Consider the following 27,609-nt stretch of genomic DNA (forward strand, 5'->3'; position numbering starts at 1 on the left):
AGCGGAAGCTTCACTCTCGCTGCTCGAGTATGGAACTCCATGCCAAGATACGTTAGTGACTGTGACGGTGACAGATTCGACTTTGGAAAGTTGATGATCCATCCGAACGTCTGTAGAGTCTCCAGCGTAGCATGTAGACTGAGTTGGCATGCCTCTTGAGAGGGTGCCTTGACAAGTAGATCGTCTAGGTAAGGGATCACCGAGTGGCCCTGAGAGTGCAAGACTGCTACCACCGCCGCCATGACCTTGGTGAAGACCCGGGGGGCTGTCGCCAGACCGAATGGCAGAGCTACGAACTGAAGATGGTCGTTTCCTATCACAAAACGTAGAAAACGTTGATGTTCTGTAGCAATTGGCACGTGGAGATAAGCATCCTTGATGTCTATTGAGGCAAGGAAGTCTCCTTGAGACATTGAGGCAACGACAGAGCGGAGGGTTTCCATCCGGAACCGCCTGGCGTGCACATGTTTGTTGAGCAGCTTTAGATCCAGAACAGGACGGAACGAGCCGTCCTTTTTTGGAACCACAAAGAGATTGGAGTAAAACCCTCGCCCTTGTTCCTGAGGCGGTACAGGAACCACTACTCCTTCCGCTCTTAGGGAGTCCACCGCCTGCAGCAGGGCATCTGCTCGGTCTGGATGTGGGGAGGTTCTGAAGAACCGAGCTGGAGGACGAGAACTGAACTCGATTCTGTACCCGCGAGACAAAATGTTTGTCACCCACCGGTCTTTGACCTGTGACATCCAAATGTCGGAAAAGCGGGAGAGCCTGCCCCCGACCGGAGATGCGGAGGGGGGGGGGCTGGGAGTCATGAGGTAGCCGCTTTGGAAGCGGTTCCTCCATTTGCTTTCTTGGGGCGTGCGTGAGCCCGCCAGGAATCTGAGACTCTTTGCGTCCTCTGAGTCCCTTTGGACGAGGAGAATTGTGTCTTGCCCGAACCTCGAAAGGACTGAAACTTCTGCTGCCATTTTTTCTGCTGAGGTTTGCTTGATCTGGGATGGGGTAAGGAAGAGTCTTTACCCTTGGACTGTTTAATGATGTCAGCCAATGGCTCGCCAAACAGTCTATCTCTAGATAAAGGCAGGCTGGTTAAACATTTTTTGGAACCAGCATCTGCTTTCCAGTCCTTTAACCACAAGGCTCTGCGCAAAACTACCGAATTGGCGGACGCCATTGAGGTGCGGCTGGTAGATTCTAGGACCGCATTGATAGCGTAAGACGCAAACGCAGACATCTGCGAGGTAAGGGACGCCACTTGCGGCCCCGCTGGATGTATGATAGCATCCACTTTTGCTAAACCAGCTGAAATAGCTTGGAGTGCCCATACGGCTGCGAATGCTGGAGCAAACGACGCGCCGATAGCTTCATAGACAGATTTTAACCAAAGGTCCATCTGTCTGTCATTGGCATCCTTAAGTGAAGCGCCATCCTCCACTGCAACTATGGATCTAGCTGCAAGTTTGGAAATCGGGGGGTCTACTTTTGGACACTGGGTCCAGCGCTTGACCACATCAGGGGGGAAAGGAAAACGTGTATCCTTAGAACGTTTAGAGAAACGCCTTTCTGGATGAGCGTCGTGTTTCTGGATTGACTCTCTGAAGTCAGAGTGATCCAAGAAAGCACTCAATTTACGCTTGGGATAGAGGAAACGAAACTTCTCCTGCTCTGCAGCTGCCTCCTCTGCAGAAGGAGCTGGGGGAGAAATATCCAACAGTCTATTGATGGCTGAGATAAGATCGTTTACCATGGCGTCCCCATCCGGGGTATCCAGATTGAGAGGGGTTCCAGGATAAGACTCCTGATCACTCTCTTCAGACGCATCACAGGGCGACTGATTGCGCTGAGACCCTGAGCAGTGTGATGACGTTGAGGGTCTTTCCCAGCGAGCTCGCTTAGGGTGGCTGGGGCTATCATCTGAGTCATAATACTCAGCCTGGGAAGCCGGGGACCCCCTTGCAGTCTGGATTAATTCCAACTGAGGGGGATTAGAGGACAGAGACCTCGCCGTGTCCATAGACTGAGCCCCAGGCATGGATTGCAAAGTTTCAAGGATTTTTGCCATAGTCACAGACATTCTATCAGCAAAAACTGCAAAGTCTGTCCCTGACACCGGGGCAGGACTTACAAGCGTCTCAGCCTGGGTCACTACCTCTCCGGACTCCGGCTGGCGAAGCAGCACCGGATCTGAGCATTGCACACAATGGGGGTCTTTGGAGCCTGCTGGTAGAGCAGCCCCACATGCAGCACACGCAGTGTACACAGCCCTAGCCTTGGCAGCCTTGCGTTTTGTGGATGACATGTTGCTGCCTCCTCAGAGCGATCTGGGGTATCCAGCCAGGAAGCGACCTCACAGTGCAAGAAATAAATAAATATATATATCTGGTGACACAGTACACCAGTACACACTGAGGCACTAGAGGGGCCAGCTGAAATGCCGCTTACCGCCCGCTTAAGAGCGGGTGTGTGGTCTCCAAAAGCCCCCTAGTCCAGGTCTCCCAGAGCCTTGCGTCCTTCCTCTAGCCAGACTGCATGTAATGGCTGCCGGCGTCCTGGAAGAGGAGGGGGGGCGGGCCCTGGGCGTTCCTGACTAAGAGCGGGAAGCCTGCTTCCCTCTGTGCCTAGTGAGAGGGCTGGAGCATGTAAATCAGGCTCCAGCCCTCGTCGCTGCTGTGAAACAGCGTCTCTCCCCTACCCTGATTGACAGGGTGGGGGCGGGAACGAAGCGGAGCTAGGCCGCAAAAGCCGGGGACTGGATTTATAAACGCCGCCGCCGTAAAAGCGCGGTCGGCGTGTCCCCGGCGCACTACAAGTCACAGCAGCGCCGCCGGTCCAGTGGGGGTCGGCGCTGCGTTCCCATAACACAAAAGTCCCCCAGTAAACTGCAGGAACACCAACTCAATCGTTACAGTCCCCGGCGCACTACAACACCCAGCCAGCCCGGAGTGTGTCTGTGCCTGCCGGGGACACAGAGTACCTTTATGATGCAGGGCCATGTCCCTGATTGTACTCCTGCTCCGTATCCATCAGGTGCTATGGGTCTGTGGATGGAGCCCGGCGTCAGAGCTTTGAGGCCGGCAGGATCCCACTTCCACAGAGCCCTACAAGGGGATGTGGAAGGAAAACAGCATGTGGGGCTCCAGCCCCTGTACCAGCAATAGGTACCTCAACCTTACAACACCATCCACGGGTGAGAAGGGAGCATGCTGGGGGCCCTATATGGGCCCTCTTTTCTTCCATCCGAAATAGTCAGCAGCTACTGCTGACTAAAATCTGTGGAGCTATGCGTGGATGTCTGACCTCCTTCGCACAAAGCTTGAAAACTGGAGAACCCGTGATACCACGGGGGGGTATAGCCAGAAGGGGAGGGGCCTTGCACTTTTTAGTGTAGTGCTTTGTGTGGCCTCCGGAGGGCAGTAGCTATACCCCAATCGTCTGGGTCTCCCAATAGAGCGCTGAAGAAAAGCATCCTTGATGTCGATCGATGCTAGGAAGTCTCCTTGTGACATCGAGGCAATGACCGAGCGGAGAGATTCCATCCGAAACCGTCTGGTTCTCACATGTCTGTTGAGCAGCTTGAGGTCCAGAACGGGACGGAATGACCCGTCCTTTTTTGGCACCACGAACAAGTTGGAGTAAAAACCGCGACCACGTTCCTGAAGGGGAACGGGAATCACAACTCCTTCTGTCTTCAGAGCGTCCACTGCCTGAAAAAGTGCGTCGGCCTGTGCGGGGGGTGGGGAGGTTCTGAAAAAACGAGCCGTAGGTCGAGAGCTGTAACCATGAGACAGAATGTCTCTCACCCATCGGTCTTGAACGTGTGGCCACCAGGCGTCGCCAAAGCGGGAGAGCCTGCCACCGACCGAGGATGTGGCTAGATGAGGCAGAGAGTCATGAGGAGGCCGTCTTGGAGGCAGTGCCTCCTGCGGCCTTTTGGGGGCGTGACTTGGACCGCCACGCATAGGAGTTCCTCTGGCCTTTCTCCGGCCGGTTGGACGAAGAGGATTGGGGCTTGGCGGAGGGACGAAAGGACCGAAACCTCGATTGAATTTTTCTCTGCTGAGGTCTCTTAGGTTTGGACTGGGGTAAGGAGGAGTCCTTTACCGAGGATTCCTTAATAATCTCATCCAACCGTTCGCCAAACAAACGTTCGCCAGAAAAAGGCAAACCAGTTAAGAACCTTTTGGAAGCAGAGTCTGCTTTCCATTCTCGCAGCCACATGGCCCTGCGGACTGCCACGGAGTTAGCGGATGCTACAGCTGTACGGCTAGCGGAGTCCAGGACGGCGTTCATGGCGTAGGACGAAAATGCTGATGCCTGAGAGGTCAAGGAAGACACATGCGGAGCAGAATTCCGCGTGACAGCATTAATCTCAGTCAGACATGCTGAGATTGCTTGGAGAGCCCACACAGCCGCAAAGGCCGGGGCAAAAGACGCGCCCGTGGCCTCATAAATAGACTTCACCAAGAGCTCCATCTGTCTGTCAGTGGCATCCTTCAGGGATGAGCCATCGGCAACAGACACAACGGACCTAGCAGCCAATCTAGAGACTGGAGGATCCACCTTGGGAGAGTGTGCCCAGCCCTTAACGACTTCAGGTGGAAAGGGATAACGCGTGTCAGTGTGCCGTTTAGCAAAGCGCTTGTCCGGGACCGCTCTGGGCTTTTGGACAGCTTCCCTGAAGTTAGAGTGATCAAAAAACGTATTGCGCGTACGTTTGGGGAATCGAAATTGGTGTTTCTCCTGCTGAGAAGCCGACTCCTCTGCAGGAGGCGGCGGTGGTGAGAGATCCAACACCTGGTTGATGGATGAGATAAGATCATTTACTAAGGCGTCCCCGTCAGGGGTATCAAGGTTAAGGGCGAAGTCAGGGTCAGAGCCCTGTGCTCCCACGTCCGCCTCGCCGTCCTGAGAGTCCTCAAGCTGGGATCCAGAGCAGCGTGAGGAGGCCGGGGAAGAGTCCCAGCGAAGCCGCTTAGCAGGTCTGGGGCTGTGATCCGGACAGGAGTCCTCCGCCTGGGATCTAGGGGCTATCCTGGGAGCGCGCTACGGCGCGGACCGAGAAGGGCCTGGAGGAGACAAACTAACAGGGACCGGGGCCTGTGAAGAGCCCGGTCTGGACTGCAATGCCTCAAGCAGCTTAGATGACCATTTGTCCATAGACTGTGCAATGGATTGAGAAAGTGACAGAGTTTCTCAGCGAAAGAGGCCAACGCCGGTGACTCTGTCCCTGCAGCCTGCTCAGGGGGAGCAGGGGGATCTACCTGAGCCGAGGGGCCCACAATTACCCTAGGCTCCGGCTGAGCAAGCGTGTCAGGAGTCGAGCATTGATCACAGTGAGGGTAGGTGGATCCCGCAGGCAACATAGCCCCACAAGAGGTACAGGCCGCGAAAAAAATCTGTGCCTTAGTAGCTTTGCTCCTTGTGGACGACATGCTGTTGTCTCTTAGGAGAGTGACCACTGAGGGTATATGGGAAAAGGGTATACCGCCTTTCCGAACAGATATATATATCTATTATATATCTATCATATATATATCTATTATATATCTATTATATATCTATATATATCACGAGCGGAGTGTGTCCTCCAGATTCCCTGTCGTGGATCCCCGGAGCTGCAGAGCCTTGCTGCTGAATAGCATCCACCGGCAGAATGCTAAAAATGGCTGCCGGAGCTCTCAGGGGGGGGGAGTGGAGCCGGGGGCGGCGCTAGCAAAGAGCGGGAATCTGGAGTCCCCAAGTGGTCAATGAGGGGGGAGGGAGACATGCAGGATGCTCCAGCTCTCAAGGCCGACGTCATGTCGGTAATCCCGCCCTTACCCCTGACAGGCAGGCTCAAGGGCGGGATTTTTCGGACTAGGCCGCGGCGAAGCCGGGGGCTAAATTTAAGGCCGCGCCTGACAAGCAGGCACGGTCGGCGTGGAAGTCCGCCGAAAAGATAACGGACGGAACCACCGCGGCTTCCAGGGAGCAGGTGCGACCCCTGTACAGTCCCCACATGAGGATACAGAGTACCTTCAAGTTGCAGGGCCCGGTCCCTGGGGATGAAGAAGCTCCGGTCCGGCAGGTTCCACCAGGGGCTGCGGAGGGAGCACGGTCCCAGCACATGGATGACCGCATAGGATCCCACTTCTCCCAGAGCCGCATAAGGGATGGTGAAGGAGACGGCATGTGGCTCCAGCCTCCGTACCCGCAATGGGTACCTCAACCTTAACAACACCGCCGACTTAGTGGGGTGAGAAGGGAACATGCCGGGGACCCCATTGGGGACCTCTTTTCTTCCATCCGACATAACTATGTATGAGAATGCATGAGTGGATGTGTGCCTCCTTCCACACAAAGCATAAAACTGAGGAGCCCGTGGTCCACGGGAGGGTGTATAGGCAGAGGGGAGGGGTTGCACTTTTTTAAAAGTGTAATACTTTGTGTGGCCTCCGGAGGCAGAAGCTATACACCCAATTGTCTGGGTCTCCCAATGGAGCGACAAAGAAATGCCCTCTAACCTTCTCAGGCGAGCTTCTCTAAACGTTTGACTGCACATGTCCAACTGTTGAATGTTTCAGAACTTTTTCTCAGCAGGTGTTTGATCCATGAATCGCCCAATAAATTTTGGGGTTCAATTAGAATTGGTATTAAACTGTCCTCCTCATCATCCTGTTCACATTGACATCATGAAGCCAAGATGACACCTAACAATTGATCAGCTGTATCATGCCATTGTGAGGCTTCAAGCAGGAGGCTCTCAAACGCAAGTTGCCACTGAGCGCAAAGTGTCACCAGCAGGTTGTACAGAGACACAGAGAGACTGGAAGAGTCACAGAAAGGCGGAGAAGTGGACATCCTTTGGCCACATCCCACACCAATGACCGCTTCATTGTGAACAATGCCCTTTAGGACCAGATGATGAATTCCACACAACTGCAGGCACGCTCAGTGGTTAGCTGGGTTCAAATCCCACCAAGGACACCATCTGCAACGAGTTTGTATGTTCTCCCCGTGTTTGCGTGGGTTTCCTCCGGGTTCTCCGGTTTCCTCCCACACTCCAAAGACATACAGATAGGGATTCTAGATTGTGAGCCCCAATGGGAACAGTATTGCCAATGTATGTAAAGCGCTGTGGAATTAATAGCGCTATATAAATGAATAAAATTATTATTATTATTATTATTATTATTAAGGGAGGTGAGAGGCCCCCAAGTATCACGTCAGACCATTCTAAACTGTTTACATTAGCGTGGCCTGTGTGCTAGACGATTTGCAAGGTACCTGACCACACCACCTGCACAAGAGTCATCTACGCTGGACGAGGGACCAGTGGCCTCAGTGCTTGTCACCGATGAATGTTGATTCCCACTGAGCAAAAACACTATCCGCTAAAGATGTTGGAGACGTCATGAGAGTTCTATGCATCAGCCACTGCTGTCACCAGATGAGTCTTTGGTGTGGTCACAGGGTGGGCTGGTGTCTAGTCAGTACAGAACAGCCCTACACTGTGTGAATGGTGCAGTGACAGCCCCTACTACTGGAATAACATCATTAATCCAGCCATTGAGCCTCTGCATGAAGAACTCCGGCCTAATTTCATCATCATGGAGGCCAATGCTCCAGATCATCGAGGTCTCATCATTAGGGAGCGGCTGCTGGAGACTGGGGCATCTCAAATGGATTGGCTGCACTTTCTCCAGACCTGAATCCCATAGAAAACCTATGGGATTAGCTGAGTCGCCGTTTAGAGGCTCTTAACTCTGTCCACCAAGACCTCAATGACCTGAGGGCCGCCCTTCAAGAAGAGTGGAATGTTGAACTCCGCAGGCAATAACTCCACTTGTGACCAGCAGGGGGCGTTAGTGTCAGCTGGAAATGATGATCAAGGCCACATGGCAAGTTATTGAGACCCTGACATTTTGGTGGTATACCCACCACTGGTGTTGGCTTTTGTTCCAATAAATAGTTTGAGATGAGGAAATCCCCAATGCTACGTCTACATAAATGCCCGACTGTCATCATAATATATCACTGTAGCATGAACTTTCAACATTTTCCATATACTTCATCCAAGCTAAATATCCCATAACTCTTTGAGCAGTGTATATAAATAAAATTGTTGGAATTGGAATCACCTCCTACACTTTTCTTAATTCAAAAGAAATAAATATATATATATATATATATATATATATATATATATATATATATATAAAAAAAAAGTTGCAATTACTGCGTCTGTAAAAGTCCAATTTATGAAGCTAGAATTTCTCCACCCCTACTGTAAACTGCATAGAAAAAAGAAAAATAGAAACGCCAGAAGGACCTTTTTAGGACCCTGCATCTTCTGCCAAAAATGTAAGAAAACAGTTACGGGGTCAATGACAGGTTTAAGAATGCAGAGATGTACACGCACTTTATTTTCCCCACTGAAGCCACTGTTCACATCATTTTCTTCCTCCTCTTCTTCCTCCTCCTCTTCTTCTTCCTCCTCCTCTTCATCTTCTCCAGGCATAGGTACTGTGCTGCCGTAGCCATAGAGCCGTAGTAACTCATGAATTGGCATCTCGCTTTCCTGATAAGAGAAAATGACAAAAAGTTGTATTTTATGGATTTATTCATTTTCAGAAAAAAAAACAAAACAAAAAATTGTTTGCAAATAGTGTTGACATTTGCATAATAAATTAATCGCTCCAAAAGCAGAACCTGCACCCCAATGTATGTAGTAATATACTGTATTTTTCGTTTTATAAGACGCACCAGATTATAAAATGCACCCCAAATTTAGAGATAAAGAAAGTTGAAAAAAAAAAAAATGGGGTCAGTCTTATCAGAGGAGGGCGGCAGCGGTGGTGGAGTGGAGTCACAGGAGGCAGGGGCGGTGCTGATTGGGTCTGCGCTGGCAGCGGTGGGATCTGCGCTGGCAGCGGAAGCTGCGGTGGCTGTGTGGAGCAGGCCGCTGTGGCGGGTGTCCCAGATGCTCTGTCGGCGGTCCAGGCATCAAAGAAAATGGGGTCAGTCTTATCAGAGGAGGGCGGCAGCGGTGGTGGAGTGGAGTCACAGGAGGCAGGGGCGATGCTGGTGGGGTCTGTGCTGGCAGCAGTGGGGTCTGTGCTGGCAGCGGTGGGGTCTGCGCTGGCAGCAGAAGCTGCGGTGGCTGTGTGGAGCAGGCTGCTGTGGCGGGTGTCCCAGATGCTCTGTCGGCGGTCCAGGCTTCAAAGAATTGGCGCCCGGAGTGGCGCTCCATCTGCGCACACGCTGACTCCGGGAGCCATTATTTGAAGCCAGAGCATCTGGGACACCCGCTGCATAGCCACCGCAGCTTGCCCGTACAGAGAGGCAGCCGCCCGCCCGCACAGACAGCCCCCGGGGCCAATTCTCCACCTCCCGGTAACCTATATTCAGATTGTAAGAAGCATCCCTCATTTCCTCCCAATTTTTTGGGAGGAAAAGTGCGTCTTATAATCCAAAAAATACGGTACTAAAATCAAAAAGGGGGCTCACAGCCCGGCCTGCTTTATGGACATCTCATTGACATCTATGGCCAAGTTAACATTACGCTATTTTGTCCAGGTCAACACTGAGTCCAAAGCGTCATATTTTGTACTCTGTTTGCCTAAGCCAATGGCTCATTGGGGAAAAGCCTTTAACACGTATTTTTGGGGGACAGACAAATAAGAAGTGAACCCGGCTTTACAAATAATCATCCATAATATAAATTCTGCATTTATACGCTGCCTCCTTTCTGAGTTTGCATTAATAATCTGGCCTCTTCTGGGTGTGTAGAGGGAATACCGCACCTCTAACTTCCCTAAACTTTATGAACCAACCCGTTAAACCAGACCCCGCTTTTCCCAAAGCTTTGCCGAGATGGCCAAAGAAATACGATAACTAGAATATGTAACGGCGTAATAATCTGGTACGTGCAAAATGGTCGCAAATCGGAGCGCTGGACTTTGCTCACCTGTAGCTTACAATGTGGTTACTAGGCGATCACGTTACCTATGGCACATTTCTGCGGATTACAGGTTGCATTATAAAACGGAGAGAGCTGTAAACTTGCAAATAAAAAGGTAATAAACAAAGCACTCAAGATTCACTGGTTTTTACCCTTTCTAGGTGCTCAATCTCAGAGGTGAAATTCACTTCCCCTTCCATTAACTCTTCCTCCTCCAAAGTCCGCTCATCGTCAAACTCGTGGACCAGCATGTCAGCCGACGGATCGAACTCGTGGTCGTCGGATGTAGCCGAGCCTCCTGGTCAGAAAGGAGTATAAAGTCGTGTAAATATCCAAAAGAAAGTATTGCTACTCAAATGTGAAAAAAAACCCCAAAAAACTATTTTTGAATGTAAGGAAACAACGTGGCGGAACTGTTTCTGTAAACCCCCCGCACATCGGCAATATACCGAGCATGTGCAAGTTTGTATCAAAGCTCAGGCAGACGACCAAATTTTCGACCCAACAAAGCTTTGGATTTCACTCGGACCACTGTTATTCAATGAGGCAACACACGTCCATGTTTGTGCTTAGGCCAAAAAACAAAACAAAAAAAACACAGCATGCACGATCGTCTTCTGAGAATCGGATGGCACTCAGCCATTCAAGTATATGGGTCCGTGAAAAAAAATAAAAATTGAATAATATCTGAGTGCGGCCCGATTATCATAGACTTTTTATTTCGCCACCTGAGAAAAACAGATCCGAGACTAATCAGCATATTTGGACCGTTTTTTCCCCCCCGAATGAATAAAATGTAGTCGCGTGAATACGTTTTTCTGCAATTTCATCAAAATGGACATTAAAACAAATACTGTATTTTTCGGATTATAAGACACAGTCTGGCTGGCTGTGCGGGAGGCCGGCCGGCTGTGCGGGAGGCCGGCCGGCTGTGCGGGAGGCCGGCCGGCTGTGCGGGAGGCCGGCCGGCTGTGCGGGAGGCCGGCTGGCTGTGCGTGCGGAGGGCTGTGTGTGGAGCAGGGTGGTGCAGCGGGTGTCCCAGATGCTCTGGCTTCAAATAATGGCGCACAGAGTCGGCACATGCGCAGATGGAGCTCTCGACTTTGTCATTGAGCCAAGAGATCCATCTGCGCATGCGCCGACTCTGAGCACCATTTCTTTGAATCCCCTACCTCCGACAGAGCATCTGTCACAGTCGCTGCATAGCCCTGCTCCAAGCAACCACCACAGCCCCCGCCGCTGGCAGCACAGACCCCGCCTCTGCCAGCACAGACCCCGCCTTCAGTGCCAGCAACATCTCCCTACTCCACCACTGCCCCTGCCTCCAGTAACCCCACTCCACCAACGCTGCCGGGGCTCCTCTGTCCAGTAAGACACAACCGGAGTATAAGACGGACCCCATTTTTTTTTTCCTCTCAATTTAGGGTGCGTCTTATAAAACGAAATATATGGTACTTTAAAAGGCAAGGAGGTTTTTTTTTATACCTGTTTTCCAAAATTTACACAAAACGTAAAAGGGGTTTTCCAGAATATTAAAAATTTACCCAAAATTAGGGAAACGTCTAAAATAAAGCCTAACCCAAATAACCATTATTTCCAATTGATATCCTCCGCATCGCCACCGATCATTAAGTGTTGACAGCTCATCCACCATTCATGACAGCAGCAGCCAATCGGTGCATATGACATCTGAGTTTAATGATTGGCTGCAGCGGTCACCCGCAAGACCGATGGTGACCCCAGGATCTCACTGACAGATTCACCAGGTAAATGGTTATTTCTTTAAGAACGTTCCCTACTCTAAGGCAAATTTTTGTAAGAACCCCTTTAAGCAATTACGGTACAGACCGTCCGTGGGTCACTCTTAATATAGCGGATACATATATTCTGAAAGCACCGATGTCACTGCCGTGTACAGAATGCAAAGAAATGCAGCACAATCTATGTGCAGAGAACGCGCGGACGCCATCATAGCTACAACAATTAATGCCGTTCTAAGAATAACATCCTATAGGAGCCGCCCAGTCACTCATTTATCCCCCGGGCAAGAAAGTACAGTATGCACCGCCAGGAACAATAATTAAAAAAACGTATATATTACTTTCATCTTAACATTGTTGAAAATAAATGGAAATTACCTGGGCTTGCGTTCCCAAGAGAAGGCTGGGGGGAAAAAAAAAAAAACACCCCCCCAAAAAAACAGATTAGTCAGTCTGGAAGGTTGTTATAAAATATTTATCATAAAGCAACATAACAAAAATGTATTCAACTAGATAAATCAACTGAAAATACACAATGTATAAAAATATATAATAAAAAGGAGCAACAGTAAACACACAGAAATGATACCAAAGAACATAATGTAACGCCGCCGGGACCACACGATACGTAACGAGCGATGCCGGAAGGATAAAATACCGAACCCCGCAATTTTTATTTTTTATGCAGCCATAACTGCTCCAACAAACTCTTCCACTGGCAGCAAAAACAATGCAAAAGTAATTAAACAAGGGTTTTGGGTTTGGTTTTTTTTCATTTCAAGGTTTGCCTTGGGTTTTAATTAAATATTTTTCAGCATGCGGCTTTTAAAGGGTGTTTATTTCTGAATGAGTTAACTAAGAATCCATCAGTGAACTCATTCTGAGAAAATAACTTTTAGCTCTCATCTGTCTCCTCTCTGCGGATTTATGACCACTACAAGGAGAGATGGACTTTAAAAGGAGCCAAACGTCAGGATTTTCGTGTATAAGGTGCAGCCAGTACAGTACCGGCACTATCAGGCACAGTGTGTACATACCATTAGGGGGGCAGCTCGGGTGTTTAGTCAGTGAAATCCAACTTTATAAAGTTTGAAAATTCGTGCACTTTTTGATTGACGTGTGCATCTCGCTGCTAATGTCCAGGCGTGTTATGCACGTGTATCCCCCCCCCCCCATCATGGTGCCGGAGTTGGCGCCTGCGCATAGCGCTCATCTCCGGCACCATGTTTCTGAAGCTCGCAGTACCTAGTAATTTGCAGGAGAGGGCGGCGCATGCACCCTCGCTTCTTCAGATCCTGTAGTGACCGCGGGAGCGCGCGTGGTCACAATAGGACTGCAGAACAGCTAATGGGAGGACGCAATTACCTCCTCCTCCATCATCATTATCCTCCTCCTCCTCCTCCAAACATACCTGCGGGACACTGAGAAGAATCCTGCTGTCGGCTTTTTCCTGTGGCGTCCCGCTGTCCTAGGCGGCTGCTGTGCTGGCACGGTGTCATAGCTGCAGGTAATCGCGTCCTCTCATCAGCTGTTCTGCAGTCCTGTTGTGACAAAGCGCGCTCCCGCGGTCACAGCGGGATCTGAAGAAGTGAGGGCGCATGCGCCGCCCTCTCCTGCAAAATACTAGGTACTGCGGGCTTCAGAAACATGGCGCCGGAGATAAGCGCTATGTGCAGGTGCCAATTCCGGCGCCATGTTTCTGAAGAGAGAAATTTGCAAAAAAACACAGAGAGGGGTGGAACAGGCGGTGGGGGGGCGGGGATACACGTGCATAACCCACCCAGATATTAGGAGAGAGATGCACACGTCAATAACAAAGTGCACGAATTTTCAAACTTTATAAAGTTGGATTTCACAGCCTAAACATCCGAGCTGCCCTCTAATGGTATGTACAGCCTGTGCCTGATAGTGCCAGTGCTGCACTGGCTGCACCTTATATACCAAAATCCTGATGTTTGGTTCCCTTTAATGGGGTAAGAAATTAGCTGAAAGACACAATAAAGGGCCCATGTACAACCGAACCGGCTTGTCTTGCAGTATAATGTGCATGGGGGCCTCCTGACTCTCCCCTGACTGACGACATCGAGGACACAAGGATCCGGTATGTCCGATTTTCAGACTGCAGGTCCTATTGTTCATACTGAGATGAGCCAACACCAGTGATGTCAGACAAAGTCTAGAAAGCGCTTCAGTGTATGGAGGAGTCTGGAGAATAAGCATCCACCAGGACCATCTTTCGGCCAGCTTATGTATGAGGCCCATTACAAAATCCCTGTCAGAACGAGCTCACTGATGGATCCTTAGATAACTCCTTCTGCAGCCAGCAACAGACAGAGCAGGACAGATTTTATTTTTAGCCCAAAATATATGCATTTAGGTTAAACGAAAATTGCCCCAGAAGTGTTCATATCTTTACTCTTTAATTTTCACAAGTGACATGAGACTGTTGGACTCGGGCACTTTAGTACATTTCCGAGGCTGTGCACATAAGTCTGTACACGCTTCCCATGAGCAATTATAGGCTGAATTGATGGCTGCGTCTCCCGATTCATACCCCACCCATATTAAGCACAGGCATTCTGGCGGCCGGCAGTGATGTGCATTGACCAAGTGGTTCTTCCGCTTCACCACTAGCTATGGGTTTCCATCACCCTCCTCTCCTGGGTGTGCCCAGGACTTAATCTCAATGTGGGAATTGCATGACAATACTTTTAGGGGTCTCTCTGCTGCTGTGGTAGTAAATAAGTGGGCTCCTCGTACTTTAGGTCCACCGCTGGTCTATACTTTGTCTATGATGATATTGCAGATTAGCTCAATTCATTTCAACGGAGCTGTAATACCGCACACAACGTATGTGGACGCCTGATAGCAGTGATCCAGAAGTGGTCCGACAAGAAGAACCTTCATTTATAAAGTTAGGTGGGAGCAGGTTTATATGCACAGTTTCAGTCCACGGGAAAGGGGAGGGAAGGAGAGCGGGTCAGTCCACGGGGGGAGGCGGGAAGGAGAGCAGGTCAGTCCACGGGGGGAGGCAGGAAGAAGTGCAGGTCAGTCCCCGAAGGGGCGGGTCAGTCCAAGGGGAGGCGGGAAGGAGGGTGGATCATTCCACGTGGGGAGGGAAGGAGGACGGGTCAGTCCACAGGGGCGGGAAAGTCCACAGGGAGGCGGGAAGGAAGGCGGGTCAGTCCACAGGGAGGCGGGACGGAGGGCGGGTCAGTCCACAGGGAGGCGGGACGGAGGGCGGGTCAGTCCACAGGGAGGCGGGACGGAGGGCGGGTCAGTCCACAGGGAGGCGGGACGGAGGACGGGTCAGTCCACAGGGAGGCGGGACGGAGGGCGGGTCAGTCCATGGGGGGGGCAGTAAGGAGGGCGGGGCAGTACACTGGGAGGCGGGAAGGAGGGCGGGTCAGTCCACGTGGGGGGTGGCTGCGGCGAGGGCGGCAAAGTCCACGGGAGGCGGGAAGGAGGGCAGGTCAGTCCACAGGGGCAGGATGAAGATTGGGTCAGTCCACGCAGGGGGCAGGAAGGAGGGCGGGTCAGTCCACAGGGGTGGCTGGAATGAGGGCGGGTGAGTCCACGGGGGGGGGGGGGGGGGCTGGAAGGAGGGCTGACTGGCCACGGGGGGAGGGAAGGAGGGCGGCTCAGTCCACAGTGGGGCAGGAAGGAGGGCAGGACAAGTCCACGGGGGGGGGGGCAGGAAGGAGGGCAGGACAGTCCACTGGGGGGCGGGAAGGGCCAGCCTGGGTCTGTATGGGCGGGAGTTGTTGGCTATATAAGAGCGGGTTTTGGTATGATTTGGGTCAGTAGGGAGAGCACAGGATAAGTAGGAGCATGGGGTCCTGTCAGGATGCAGGTATGGCTGAAGAGCAGGAATTTTGGGGTTCATATCAGGAGAAGCAGAGGTCTTTGTTAGATTTTCCACTACCACCATCTAACCTCTTGGAAAGACCTTGGATCTTAAATGAATTTGACCAGGACCTTACACAATCTCAGTCCTTACACCTTAAAAAAAACAAAACCTTTTCCCTAGGTGACCTGTCAGAACCTACTGACCTAAACTGACAAGAGACCAACCGGACTCTCAGGGCGCAGATGAAGTCGGATCAGTGGGGGCCGGAGACTCCCAGTGTTTGAGTTGTTACTTTCGGTAGAAACCTGTGAGGGATCAGGTCTGCTGTGGCCGGGATTTCTCAGGGTTTGGGTCAGCAGAGAGAGGGGGCCCTGTTCATGGATGTAGGGGTCACTTGGGTTCGGGTCAGTCTCAGGCACTCTATTGCCCATATTTATTGCAGATCGCTCAGTTTCTGCTTGGTAGTTTGAGGGTCGCTCAGGCGGTTGGGGGCCTCAGGTTCGGGCCAGTTGTCACTGCCTCGGGGGTCTCCAGCTCAGGTCGGTAATTTGCTTATCGCTCAGTTCAAGGGTCTCGGGCTTGACAGTTTGGTAACTCTGGGGGGCTCAGGTCAATAATTTGAGGGTCTATCTTGGCCGTTCAGGCGACTCGGTAGGTCAATGGCCTGGTGGGTCTTGGTACAAGGGTCTCAGGTTCTTTGGGTCTCAGGCACAGCAGTCACTCAGGTCGGAGGTCTCTGGTAGTTTAGGGGTCTCTGTCTTGGCTGTTCGGGAGGCTTAGTTGGTCTTTGGCTTGTTGGTGTCTGGTTTAAGGGTCTCAGTGGTTCGGTGGTCACTGAAGTCTGCGGTTTCAGGTTCAGTAGTTTGGGGGTCTCTGTCTTGGCCGCTCCGTGAGCTCAGTAAATATGGCTTGGTGGTCTCTGGTTCAAGGGTCTTGGGCTCAGTAGCTCGGAGGTTCAGGAGCCTCGGGTTAGGAGGTTAAGAGCCTCAGGAACACTAGTTTGGAGGTCTCGGCGGTTAGAGAAGCTTTGGCTCGGCAGTTCGGTGGTCACTCGGGTCATGGGTCTTAGGTTCGGTAGTTTGGGGTTCTGTCTTGGCCGCTCGGGAGGCTTAGTAGTTCTATAGCTCGGTGGTCTCGGGTTGAAGGGTCTCAGAGGTTCGGTGGTCACTTAGCTTGTGGGTCTCAGGTTCGGTAGTTTACAGTTCAGTGTTGGCTGTTCGGGGGGGCTCAGTAGGTCTATGGCACAGCGGTCTCTGGGACAGGGGTCTCGGGTTAACAGGTCAAGAGTCTCGGCACACTAGTTTGGGGGTCTCGGCAGTTAGAAGCTTTGGCTAGGCAGTTCAGTGGTCACTCGGGTCGTGGATCTCGGGTTCGGTAGTTTTGGGTTCTGTCTTGGCCGTTCAGGAGGCTTAGTAGGTTTATAGCTTTGTGGTCTCAGATTCAAGGGTCTCAGGCTCAGTGGTCACTCAGGTCGTGAGTCTCAGGTTGGGACTTTGGAGGGGGGTTCAGTAGGTCTATGGCTCAGCGGTCTCTGGGATAGGGGTCTAGGGTTAACAGGTCGAGAGTCTCCGGCACACTAGTTTGGGGGTCTCGGGTTCTGTAGACTCGGCAGTTCGGGGGTCCCGGGCTCGGCTCTGGGCGGGTCTCTCACGCTCTCGGTCCGCAGGGCGGGGGGCAGGTGATGGGAGCGGTTCCCGCCTCGGCAGCGCTGACAGGACCAGGTATCGGGCTAGGCCGGAGCGGAGGAGAGGCGGACAGACCCCGCGCCGCCCGGTGCTCGGGAAGAAGTTTTGGAGCGCGGGATTGGGCGGCAGAAGCAACAAGTGGTGAGGGCGGGAGGCCGGGCCCGGGGCTGAGCGGGGACGCGTCCCAGAGGGAGTGCGGGAGCCGCAGCCGCCGCCAGCTCTCACATTCCGTTACGCGCCACCGGGGGGAATATTTAGATGAGTTTCCTCCTTACCTCCGCCATATTTGCCGAACTGACGGGTCACATCGCGGGTCAGCGCAAGAGCCCGGATGGAGGCGGAAGCGGCTGCACAGTGACCGCCAGGGGGCGCAGCCAATGGAGACGCAGCTAGAGGCAGAGCCACGAGGGGGTGGCGCTTCCGCCGAATCAAATGGGCGGTGCCACCGTTACTATGGTTACATACAACGCGTTATTGAGAAGCCTCTACAGATAGAAGTCACGGAAACCGGCGGCGTCCACCGGCAACATGTCCGGCCCTACCCGGAACCGAGCACGGCAGCCCGGGAGCAGCGTGTAAGTGACCGCACCTCACCGGGGATTGTCTGCAGCTATTATACAGAAAGGGGCACAACAGTCAGTAATGTGCAAGAATACAACCGCTATAATACTACCCCTATGTACACAGTACAAGAATATAACTACTATAATACTGCCCCCTATGTACAAGAATATAACTACTATAATACTGCCCCTATGTACAAGAATATAACTACTATAATACTGCTCCCTATGTACAAGAATACAACCGCTATAATACTGCTCCCTATGTACAAGAATATAACTGCTATAATACTGCTCCTATGTACAAGAATATAACTACTATAATACTGCTCCTATGTACAAGAATATAACTACTATAATACTGCTCCTATGTACAAGAATATAACTACTATAATACTGCCCCTATGTACAAGAATATAACTACTATAATACTGCCCCTATGTACAAGAATATAACTACTATAATACTGCCCCTATGTACAAGAATATAACTACTATAATACTGTCCCCTATGTACAAGAATATAACTACTATAATACTGCCCCTATGTACAAGAATATAACTACTATAATACTGCCCCTATGTACAAGAATATAACTACTATAATACTGCCCCTATGTACAAGAATATAACTACTATAATACTGCTCCTATGTACAAGAATATAACTACTATAATACTGCTCCTATGTATAAGAATATAACTACTATAATACTGCCCCTATGTACAAGAATATAACTACTATAATACTGCTCCTATGTATAAGAATATAACTACTATAATACTGCCCCTATGTACAAGAATATAACTACTATAATACTGCTCCTATGTACAAGAGTATAACTACTATAATACTGCGCCCTATCTACAAGAGTATAACTACTATAATACTGCCCCCTATGTACAAGAATATAACTACTATAATACTGCCCCCTATGTACAAGAATATAACTACTATAATACTGCCCCTACGTACAAGAATATAACTACTATAATACTGCCCCCTACGTACAAGAATATAACTACTATAATACTGCCCCCTATGTACAAGAATATAACTACTATAATACTGCCCCCTATGTACAAGAATATAACTACTATAATACTGCCCCTATGTACAAGAATATAACTACTATAATACTGCTCCTATGTACAAGAATATAACTACTATAATACTGCTCCTATGTATAAGAATATAACTACTATAATACTGCTCCTATGTACAAGAATATAACTACTATAATACTGCTCCTATGTACAAGAATATAACTACTATAATACTGCTCCTATGTATAAGAATATAACTACTATAATACTGCTCCTATGTATAAGAATATAACTACTATAATACTGCCCCTATGTACAAGAATATAACTACTATAATACTGCTCCTATGTATAAGAATATAACTACTATAATACTGCCCCTATGTACAAGAATATAACTACTATAATACTGCTCCTATGTACAAGAGTATAACTACTATAATACTGCGCCCTATCTACAAGAGTATAACTACTATAATACTGCCCCCTATGTACAAGAATATAACTACTATAATACTGCCCCCTATGTACAAGAATATAACTACTATAATACTGCCCCTACGTACAAGAATATAACTACTATAATACTGCCCCCTACGTACAAGAATATAACTACTATAATACTGCCCCCTATGTACAAGAATATAACTACTATAATACTGCCCCCTATGTACAAGAATATAACTACTATAATACTGCCCCTATGTACAAGAATATAACTACTATAATACTGCTCCTATGTACAAGAATATAACTACTATAATACTGCTCCTATGTATAAGAATATAACTACTATAATACTGCTCCTATGTACAAGAATATAACTACTATAATACTGCCCCTACGTACAAGAATATAACTACTATAATACTGCCCCTACGTACAAGAATATAACTACTATAATACTGCCCATATGTACAAGAATATAACTACTATAATACTGCTCCCTATGTACAAGAATACAACTGCTATAATACTGCCCCTATGTACAAGAATATAACTACTATAATACTGCTCCTATGTACAAGAATATAACTACTATAATACTGCCCCTATGTACAAGAATATAACTACTATAATACTGCTCCTATGTATAAGAATATAACTACTATAATACTGCCCCTATGTACAAGAATATAACTACTATAATACTGCCCCTATGTACAAGAATATAACTACTATAATACTGCCCCTATGTACAAGAATATAACTACTATAATACTGCCCCTATGTACAAGAATATAACTACTATAATACTGCCCCTATGTACAAGAATATAACTACTATAATACTGCTCCTATGTACAAGAATATAACTACTATAATACTGCCCCTATGTACAAGAATATAACTACTATAATACTGCCCCTATGTACAAGAATATAACTACTATAATACTGCCCCTATGTACAAGAATATAACTACTATAATACTGCTCCTATGTATAAGAATATAACTACTATAATACTGCCCCTATGTACAAGAATATAACTACTATAATACTGCTCCTATGTATAAGAATATAACTACTATAATACTGCCCCTATATACAAGAATATAACTACTATAATACTGCGCCCTATGTATAAGAATATAACTACTATAATACTGCCCCTATATACAAGAATATAACTACTATAATACTGCGCCCTATGTATAAGAATATAACTACTATAATACTGCTGCTGTGTAACTTTCATATATTGGTTATTATTCTGCTCTTTCTCCATAGACCAAAGATGGCATCTCATGTCAAGAAAATTATAAACATATCAGGTTTTGTAACGCAAAGCAAAGGAAACCGGAGTATGGGAAGCAGAAAGAGTATAAGTCTCCACTTTGACAGCAAAAACATGGATAAAAGTTCTGTGTCAAGCGGGAAACAAGTAATACCTGTAAGAATAGAAAAGTATTTAACAATTAGTTCAACCTTTTTATTGGGTCGGATACATTCATCACAATTGATTTATGCATTTAAGAAGATATTTGTCTAATGTCTCCAGGGTTTTCTGTGTTTTATATACACAAGCCCCCCCCAAAAGTCAGGAGGCGAGGCCACCACTAAAAGTGGCCTATAATCCGCTAAAGAAAACGCTTTAAGGGAACACCGCCGACATTTTTTCTGAAGAGTCTTCTTGCTAGATTACCAGCTGAGTTATGCTGCTTCTAAAGGATGCAGTGTGCACGCGCCTCTACTTCACTCACTTAAGGAATCAATGTCTTTAGCTGCCGATTTTGATGACTTGTACCCCAGATTTGCAGCATGATGCCTCTTGCTGTGTGGGGCGCAGGCTTCTGGTACCCCTGCACCCATGCCAGCCGGACATCATCACAATGGTTCCTAAGCTGGAGAATGGGGACTGGAGTGCAGCAAAGTGAGAAGTGTTTCCAAACTTTATTTTTATTTTCTACCCTCAGGTGTTTGATGAAGATGGAAACGATGTAACCCCTCGTGCATTGTTTCAAGCAGAACCAGGAGCTGCAGCGTCAAAACAGGCAAAACTGTTCACCCCGCCAGATACCTCCGCTATAACGGCATCCGACTTCTTCTCCACGTTGTCCTTGCAGCAGACCGGGCTGACCGCCAGCTTCATTGGGCCATTTTCAAGGTGATTGAATAACTCCTCAATATTGAAATTGCGACACCGAGCGGAAACGTCACGGAATCGAGACAATAACGGGATAGATGGATATATTACTAATATGTAAAATGTAAAAAAAAAGTTCAAATCTAAATTTATTCAGTATGGACTAAATGCGTCGCATGCAGCCTCTGCTGCTATCAAGACCAGAGGGGTCCGGCTACCGTACATTACGCCCACCCCACCCCATAACTCAGGAGTAGGTCTGGTGTGACGCTCCCTCATGAAGGCCTTTTTGTGGGCTTGTCCACATGGTCTCCTGATCAATCTTCATCACTCATTGCATCCAAGACAAAAGCGGGACACCTTACCATGGAGGACAGACCTCCACTCCAGCCGCCATTGCCTTCATGCTTTGCACAGTGATGAAGTGGAGTCAATGGACACCTACAGCTGGAAGTCTGTCTCGTAGCCCAATGTTGTGCCCACTTTCCTGAAGGGTTGAGCACACTTTCCTGATGGGTTGTGCAGACACTGATTCCTCAGGCTCTGTGCGTGATGTCCAATATTCCTTGGAGTGCAGAATTGTTCAAACTGGGAACCAGCGGTCCGGCTACTTCTCACGGTCCCAGGAGCTGTTTTTGAAAATGACAGATCCAGACAGCAAGTTCCTGGTTCTACTGAGGACAGCATGTATGGCCTACAGTGCTGCCAAGGCTGCAGCGTCTCCAGACTTGTCTCCATTGAGCATATCTGGGACGTCATTGGTCAGTGATTACACAGGGGCTGCCAGCAGTGGATTTTGATGATTTGCCCAAGTGCATTCACTTTGGCAGAACTTTCTTCAGATGACAATTACAGCCCCCGCTGCCGTTGCTAAGGTTAAGTGCCAAAATTTATGTGTGTGACGCTCATACTGCAGACTGAATAAATCCAGATGTTTTGGAAATTTAGTTTCTATTTTTCTCATTTACATGTCTGTCTATCCTGTGATTGCCACATCTCCATGACTTTCCCTTTTTGTTTCAATTTTATTGATGAAAAGTATATAATAACTTCAATCACAGAAAAGAAATTTACTCCTAAAATACATAGTTTATTAAAGTACAAAGTTAAAAGATAAACAAATGAAAAAAACTCCCATTAACAAACAAGGTGGAGAGAACGCCCACTATCCAAAAACGGAGAGGGGTATGGTGAAGAAACCAGCTGGTTGGAAGTGAACCAGTAGGTGATATATCTGGATAAGGATAATTATATCACAATACTGATTAACTGATGCTAATATCTCCATATCCAAGTTAAACACAAGTCACCACCACCAGATAATCACCCTCAAAACCATTCAAACCAGTTAATATCGGACATGGACACTATTGTCCCAGGTCTGGCAGTCAGTCAGTTCAGTCTATGATACATAGGTTAGCCTACTGTCTTCAGATTACCTTTTTGGTGGTCCCATATTCTAGAACTGTTGTTTTTATGAGAGAACGAATGTATCTATGAGTACCTAAAGAGCTCAAATATTCTATTATATATATATATATATATATATATATATATATATATATATATATATATATATATATATATATATATATATATATATATATATATATATATATATATATATATATATATATATATACCCCTGATGAACCTCTTCTGAGAGGTGAAACGCTTTGGGTTATTTTCTTGATGTTTTCTTGCTCCCAATTTTTTTTTGGATATTTAATTCAGATATTGGATTCAATTTGATCGATGACTATGTATCATAAACTGAATTGACTGACTGACAGACCTGGGACAATAGTGTCCATGTCCAACTGTTGTGATATCAACTGGTTTGAATGGTTTTGAGGGTGATTATCTGGTGGTGGTAACTTGTGTTAACCTTGGATATGGAGATATTAGCATAAGTTAATCAGTATTGTGATATAATTATCCTTATCCAGATATATCACCTACTGGTTCACTTCCAACCAGCTGGCTTCTTCACCATACCCCTCTCCGTTTTTGGGTAGTGGGCGTTCTCTCCACCTTGTTTGTTAATGGGAGTTTTTTTCATTTGTTTATCTTTTAACTTTGTACTTTAATAAACTATGTATTTTTGGAGTAAATTTCTTTTCTGTGATTTACATTTTCTGTTTGGTTTCTCCAACCTACCGATTCCTGTGAGTATATATAATACATTCACTTGACTGTAACCTTGCATGCATCATTAATTGTTAGACTGTTAGTGGTGCCCAGGCCACTTGCTGTGCAGGGAACTGCCGTCATACGGCGTGAGTTGTGCTGCAGTCCCCTGCGCAGACACTTAGCCCGGAGAAATTCTTTACAGAAAAAAAGCAGCCTTATGGGTTGGCTAAAGGATCTATAGAGAGTCAGATCTCCTAAAGTCTTGGAATATGCTAGTGGTATACTATGACTTTATAAAATAGAAATCCCCCTTTAAACAACACTATTGGAATTTTATTTGATAGGACAAAGTAGAATACTGCAGCTGCATCCCCCTCCTCTCCACTCTTACCATTCCAGTTATTGTTACTGATTTATACTAGGTTTTTTGATACTGAGGCAGAGGAGCTGCCGGCCGGCCATTTGGCTGATGGCACTTTGATGCAATAAATTTGTAAATTATTATACTACTAAATGCAGCAATATTATAGCTATGGAAATGCTTTACTAAATGATCGGTCTCTCACAGGTCTACATTCGGAGGCAGTAGCATGTCAAGATCGAGCCAAGAGACGGAATCTATTTCGGAGGATATAGAAGAGCCAGGTTTCAAGCGTGATGTTGGGCTGAGCTTACCTGGTAATGGTCCGGGGGGCTCTGTCAGATTACATTGGATGTCCGCATTGGAGAGATTTTTGTTGCCTTCCTCCCAGATAAGCCTCAGTGGGGTTGGATTGCTGCTTTCCCTTTCCACCTTTTTATAGACATTTAATTTTTGCACATAGCATTTTTTGGAAAATCACCACTTTAGAAGAGGATCCAGCAGGAAAAAGTAATAGAAATTGTTTTCTTCTATTTCTTCTGCATCTGGCTTAAAATAAAAACTACATAAAGTGGAGTGTATAAAAACGTAAATCTGTGTACACTCCCCTAAAGGGTCCTATCTGTCTGGGAAAGGTACAACCTTCTAACTTTACCTCCCTTTACTGATCATATAGTTTGAGTGGGCTAAAGTTGCATTGGTCTCCACTGTGTCCCTTTATGCCACGCCATTAGTACAGAGGGGCGAAACGGGTTATTGGGCATATTGGAAAATTAAACCTCCACTTGTGCATGTCTAATAATGTAAATTTTTCTTCCAAAGATTTCCACTTAAAGCAAGATGGCGTACAAGAACCACCAAAGGAAGAAGATCTAGATAAACCAATCAGCATATACCTGACCGAGACGGACACACTATGGCTGCTGGACATGCCGGCAGCTGTGATCTCCAGCGATGACCCGCAAGCAGAATCTATCAAGTATGACCGCATGCACAAAACCATAACATTGCATCATGGTGACTTATTTCTTTGGCGACCGTCTGAAGATTCAACATAACATTGCGTTAATTTTCCATAAAGCTTACGAAATGAGACCTACGCGGACCTCTGCAAAAACAGAGCCGGAAATGACCGCTACGTCGAGAGGATGATGCAAACGATTAGTGGGGCACCGAAGAGTAAAGAGGTTCAGTGTGAACAGATTCTCCTGGAGGATGCTGGTGAGGTTAATCTAGGATAAGGGGATGTGCGTATTGCATGCAGTTGCGCTGCGTTCTGCACCGCAGCGTAACTGCATGCGTCCTGCGTCCCCTGCACAATCTATGGAGATTGTGCAGGAGCCGTGCACACGTGGCATATTAGAACGCAGCGATTCGGCTGCTACCCGAATTGCTGCGTTCTAAGAAGTGACATGTCACTTCTTTCGTGCGGTTTGCATGCTGTCTATAGGGAGAGGCAGCATGCAGAGCGCACTAATCTGCCGGCACCATGCGCTTCAGAACGCAGCTGTTCAGCTGCGCTCTGAAGCGGACCTTTTCTGTGCGGTGCAGAGCGCACACGTGCGCACATAGCCTTAGTGTGATCACTAATTAATGTAAGGTGTTTTTTTTTTTTTTTCTGTCTACGGCAAAAGCCAGGGAGTGTCTGGCCATTCAGTTCTGCAACCTCAGAACTAGAATGAGGGTCTTGTTGGGCACAGGATGTCAACTTAGGTGGAGGCTGGGAATAAAAGGGTCTGTCCATGGTGAGAGGTCACCTATCCCTGACCCTAAATGTGGCCCAGAAGGACGGGGGTAGGGGCCCTGCTCCTCTTGGAGAGATGTTGCTGGGCTGTGTTTTTGGTTTGTTTTGTTCTTTTGTGTGCACTTTTTAGATCTTTAGATAATGTCCACATGTCTTCATAGAAATAAGAAGGATTCCTAAGTTATGTTTTCGTTTCACCTGTGTAGGTGTCATGGCTTCAGTTTGGGACTTGTACGACTCCTATCACTCCACGGAGATCCCACCGGTGGTAATGCCCATCGTAGAGACCACCAGTAGATCAGAGAGCGTCACCAGCAGCAGGTCCAACACAAGCCGGAAAACCATGTCTGTCGCCTCTATGGACAGAGGAGGTAATTATATGGAACTGCAGTGTAAGGTTTGGCTCAGTGGTTAGCACTGCAGCCTGGCAGCTCTGGGGTCCTGGGTTCTAGTCCCACTAAGGACAAACTCCTTGCAGATTTTGTATGTTCTCCCTGTGTTTGCATGGGTTTCCTCCGGGTACTCTGGTTTCCTCTCACACTCCAAAAACATACTGATAGGGAATTTAGATTGTGAGCCCCAATGGGGACAGTGTTGCCAATGTATGTAAAGCGCTGTGGAATTAATAGCGCTATATAAATAAATATAATATATATTATTATTATTTACAGAAAAATATAACACGCAGCAGGTCCAGGGTCAGATCAGCCTGCTCCCCGGCGCCATCTTGTGTTGTCCTTGTGGCATCACTAATAAATACATCACAATAGGATTTTATTCACCTTAAGATGAAACACACATCTTCCGATATGTGTATTTCATCTTCCTTAACTTTTCCATTTCAGACATGTTCTCCAGTACGGGCACGGATCTGGACAGATTATCCGTTATACATATTCCTGATGAGTCCTTGCCGGATGGGAAAGAAATCCTACAATCTGAGAAGTTCCAGCAAGATCTTTTCATCATGGAGAGGGTTGTGGTAGAAAACCTATTCCAGGGGAAGCTTGCGGCTTATCGACAGCTGCCCGTTCTTATAGGTGGGCTGACGTATTTTCTCGATAGCGATTGTATGATCTCTGGGGTAGCACGTATGTCCAGAGCTCCTGTATACAGGCTGTCAGGGTTTCCATACAATTAGTACATGTTATTATTCAAGCCATCAGTGATCGGATGAAGCGGAAAGTAAATGGGGTCCGCTGATGAAAGGGCAAACTTACCATCGATTACCTGGTTTCTATCCCTCTGAAGATGTTTGGCTGTCATACACTGCTGATCTGTAATGTGGCATCTCGCCAAATTATTAAAATTGAATCTCCCCTGTAAGTAGATGGGGGGGCTGAGCTGCAGTTCCAGGTATGGCTGAACTATGAGGGTCCTGGGACTGGATTCATATTGAGCAAATCTTTATGTTCTGCTCTCAGGATTTAGCCTGGTTGTATCCCTTTAACTAAACAAAATGGTCACTTTTGGGTTAAACAACTCCCTCATCCTTAAGCTGGGGTCCCCCATAGAGGGGATGCGTATCTATTGCATCTCCAAGATACATTGTCGAGCAGCAACTTTCTAAAAGTTGCAGTAGCTTTCAACTATATCTTTATAATTCATGACAAATGGCTTGATTTGGTAATGGCCAAGTGGTTTCTTCAGAGCCGTGTGACCATTAGCCATAAATATGCCATGTGCAATCAACTAGCCATACAGCGGAACGGTGCTGCGACATTTGATGCGGCATCGTTTAGATGTACGTTGACCAACTCATTCTTGACTGATATTTCTTTCTGAAACCACTTACTATGTAGATCCAGAAGCCACTGACGATACAGAAGTCATTCCCAACGTCACGTCCCCCAGCTTGGATAGATTGTGGTCTTTTGTTTGTGAAGTGACTAAAGGACACAACGTGAGCAGCACCTCATGGAACAAGAAAAACCCGGTA

At 47.7% G+C, this 27,609-nt stretch overlaps 2 protein-coding genes across 5 annotated transcripts in view; one reads left to right on the forward strand and one right to left on the reverse strand.

The window, feature by feature from the left end:
• The window catches only part of MIER1 (MIER1 transcriptional regulator), a 108,258-nt gene extending 90,666 nt beyond the window's left edge, over nucleotides 1-17,592 (reverse strand). For 2 of the 4 annotated variants that reach the window (XM_075320334.1, XM_075320333.1), the window contains exons 1-4: nucleotides 17,514-17,592; nucleotides 12,082-12,106; nucleotides 10,096-10,241; nucleotides 8,402-8,560 (exon numbers count right to left, since the gene is read on the reverse strand). In XM_075320334.1, coding sequence (XP_075176449.1) covers nucleotides 8,402-8,560; nucleotides 10,096-10,241; nucleotides 12,082-12,106; nucleotides 17,514-17,522 — 339 coding nt within the window. In that variant the 5' untranslated portion in view covers nucleotides 17,523-17,592. Of the gene's footprint in view, nucleotides 1-8,401; nucleotides 8,561-9,949; nucleotides 10,001-10,095; nucleotides 10,242-12,081; nucleotides 12,107-17,513 lie in introns of those variants that run through there. The other 2 variants (XM_075320335.1, XM_075320337.1) reach the window with 2 other exon arrangements.
• DNAI4 (dynein axonemal intermediate chain 4) overlaps nucleotides 17,218-27,609 on the forward strand; it is a 48,530-nt gene continuing 38,138 nt past the window's right edge. The window contains exons 1-9 of the mRNA XM_075320332.1: nucleotides 17,218-17,813; nucleotides 20,577-20,739; nucleotides 21,263-21,453; nucleotides 24,134-24,243; nucleotides 24,749-24,905; nucleotides 25,008-25,147; nucleotides 25,877-26,041; nucleotides 26,516-26,710; nucleotides 27,473-27,606. Coding sequence (XP_075176447.1) covers nucleotides 17,767-17,813; nucleotides 20,577-20,739; nucleotides 21,263-21,453; nucleotides 24,134-24,243; nucleotides 24,749-24,905; nucleotides 25,008-25,147; nucleotides 25,877-26,041; nucleotides 26,516-26,710; nucleotides 27,473-27,606 — 1,302 coding nt within the window. The 5' untranslated portion in view covers nucleotides 17,218-17,766. The remainder of the gene's footprint in view (nucleotides 17,814-20,576; nucleotides 20,740-21,262; nucleotides 21,454-24,133; nucleotides 24,244-24,748; nucleotides 24,906-25,007; nucleotides 25,148-25,876; nucleotides 26,042-26,515; nucleotides 26,711-27,472; nucleotides 27,607-27,609) is intronic.

The sequence above is a fragment of the Anomaloglossus baeobatrachus genome, chromosome 8 (genome assembly GCF_048569485.1).
Source record: "Anomaloglossus baeobatrachus isolate aAnoBae1 chromosome 8, aAnoBae1.hap1, whole genome shotgun sequence".
In the NCBI taxonomy this organism is placed as follows: Eukaryota; Metazoa; Chordata; class Amphibia; order Anura; family Aromobatidae; genus Anomaloglossus; species Anomaloglossus baeobatrachus.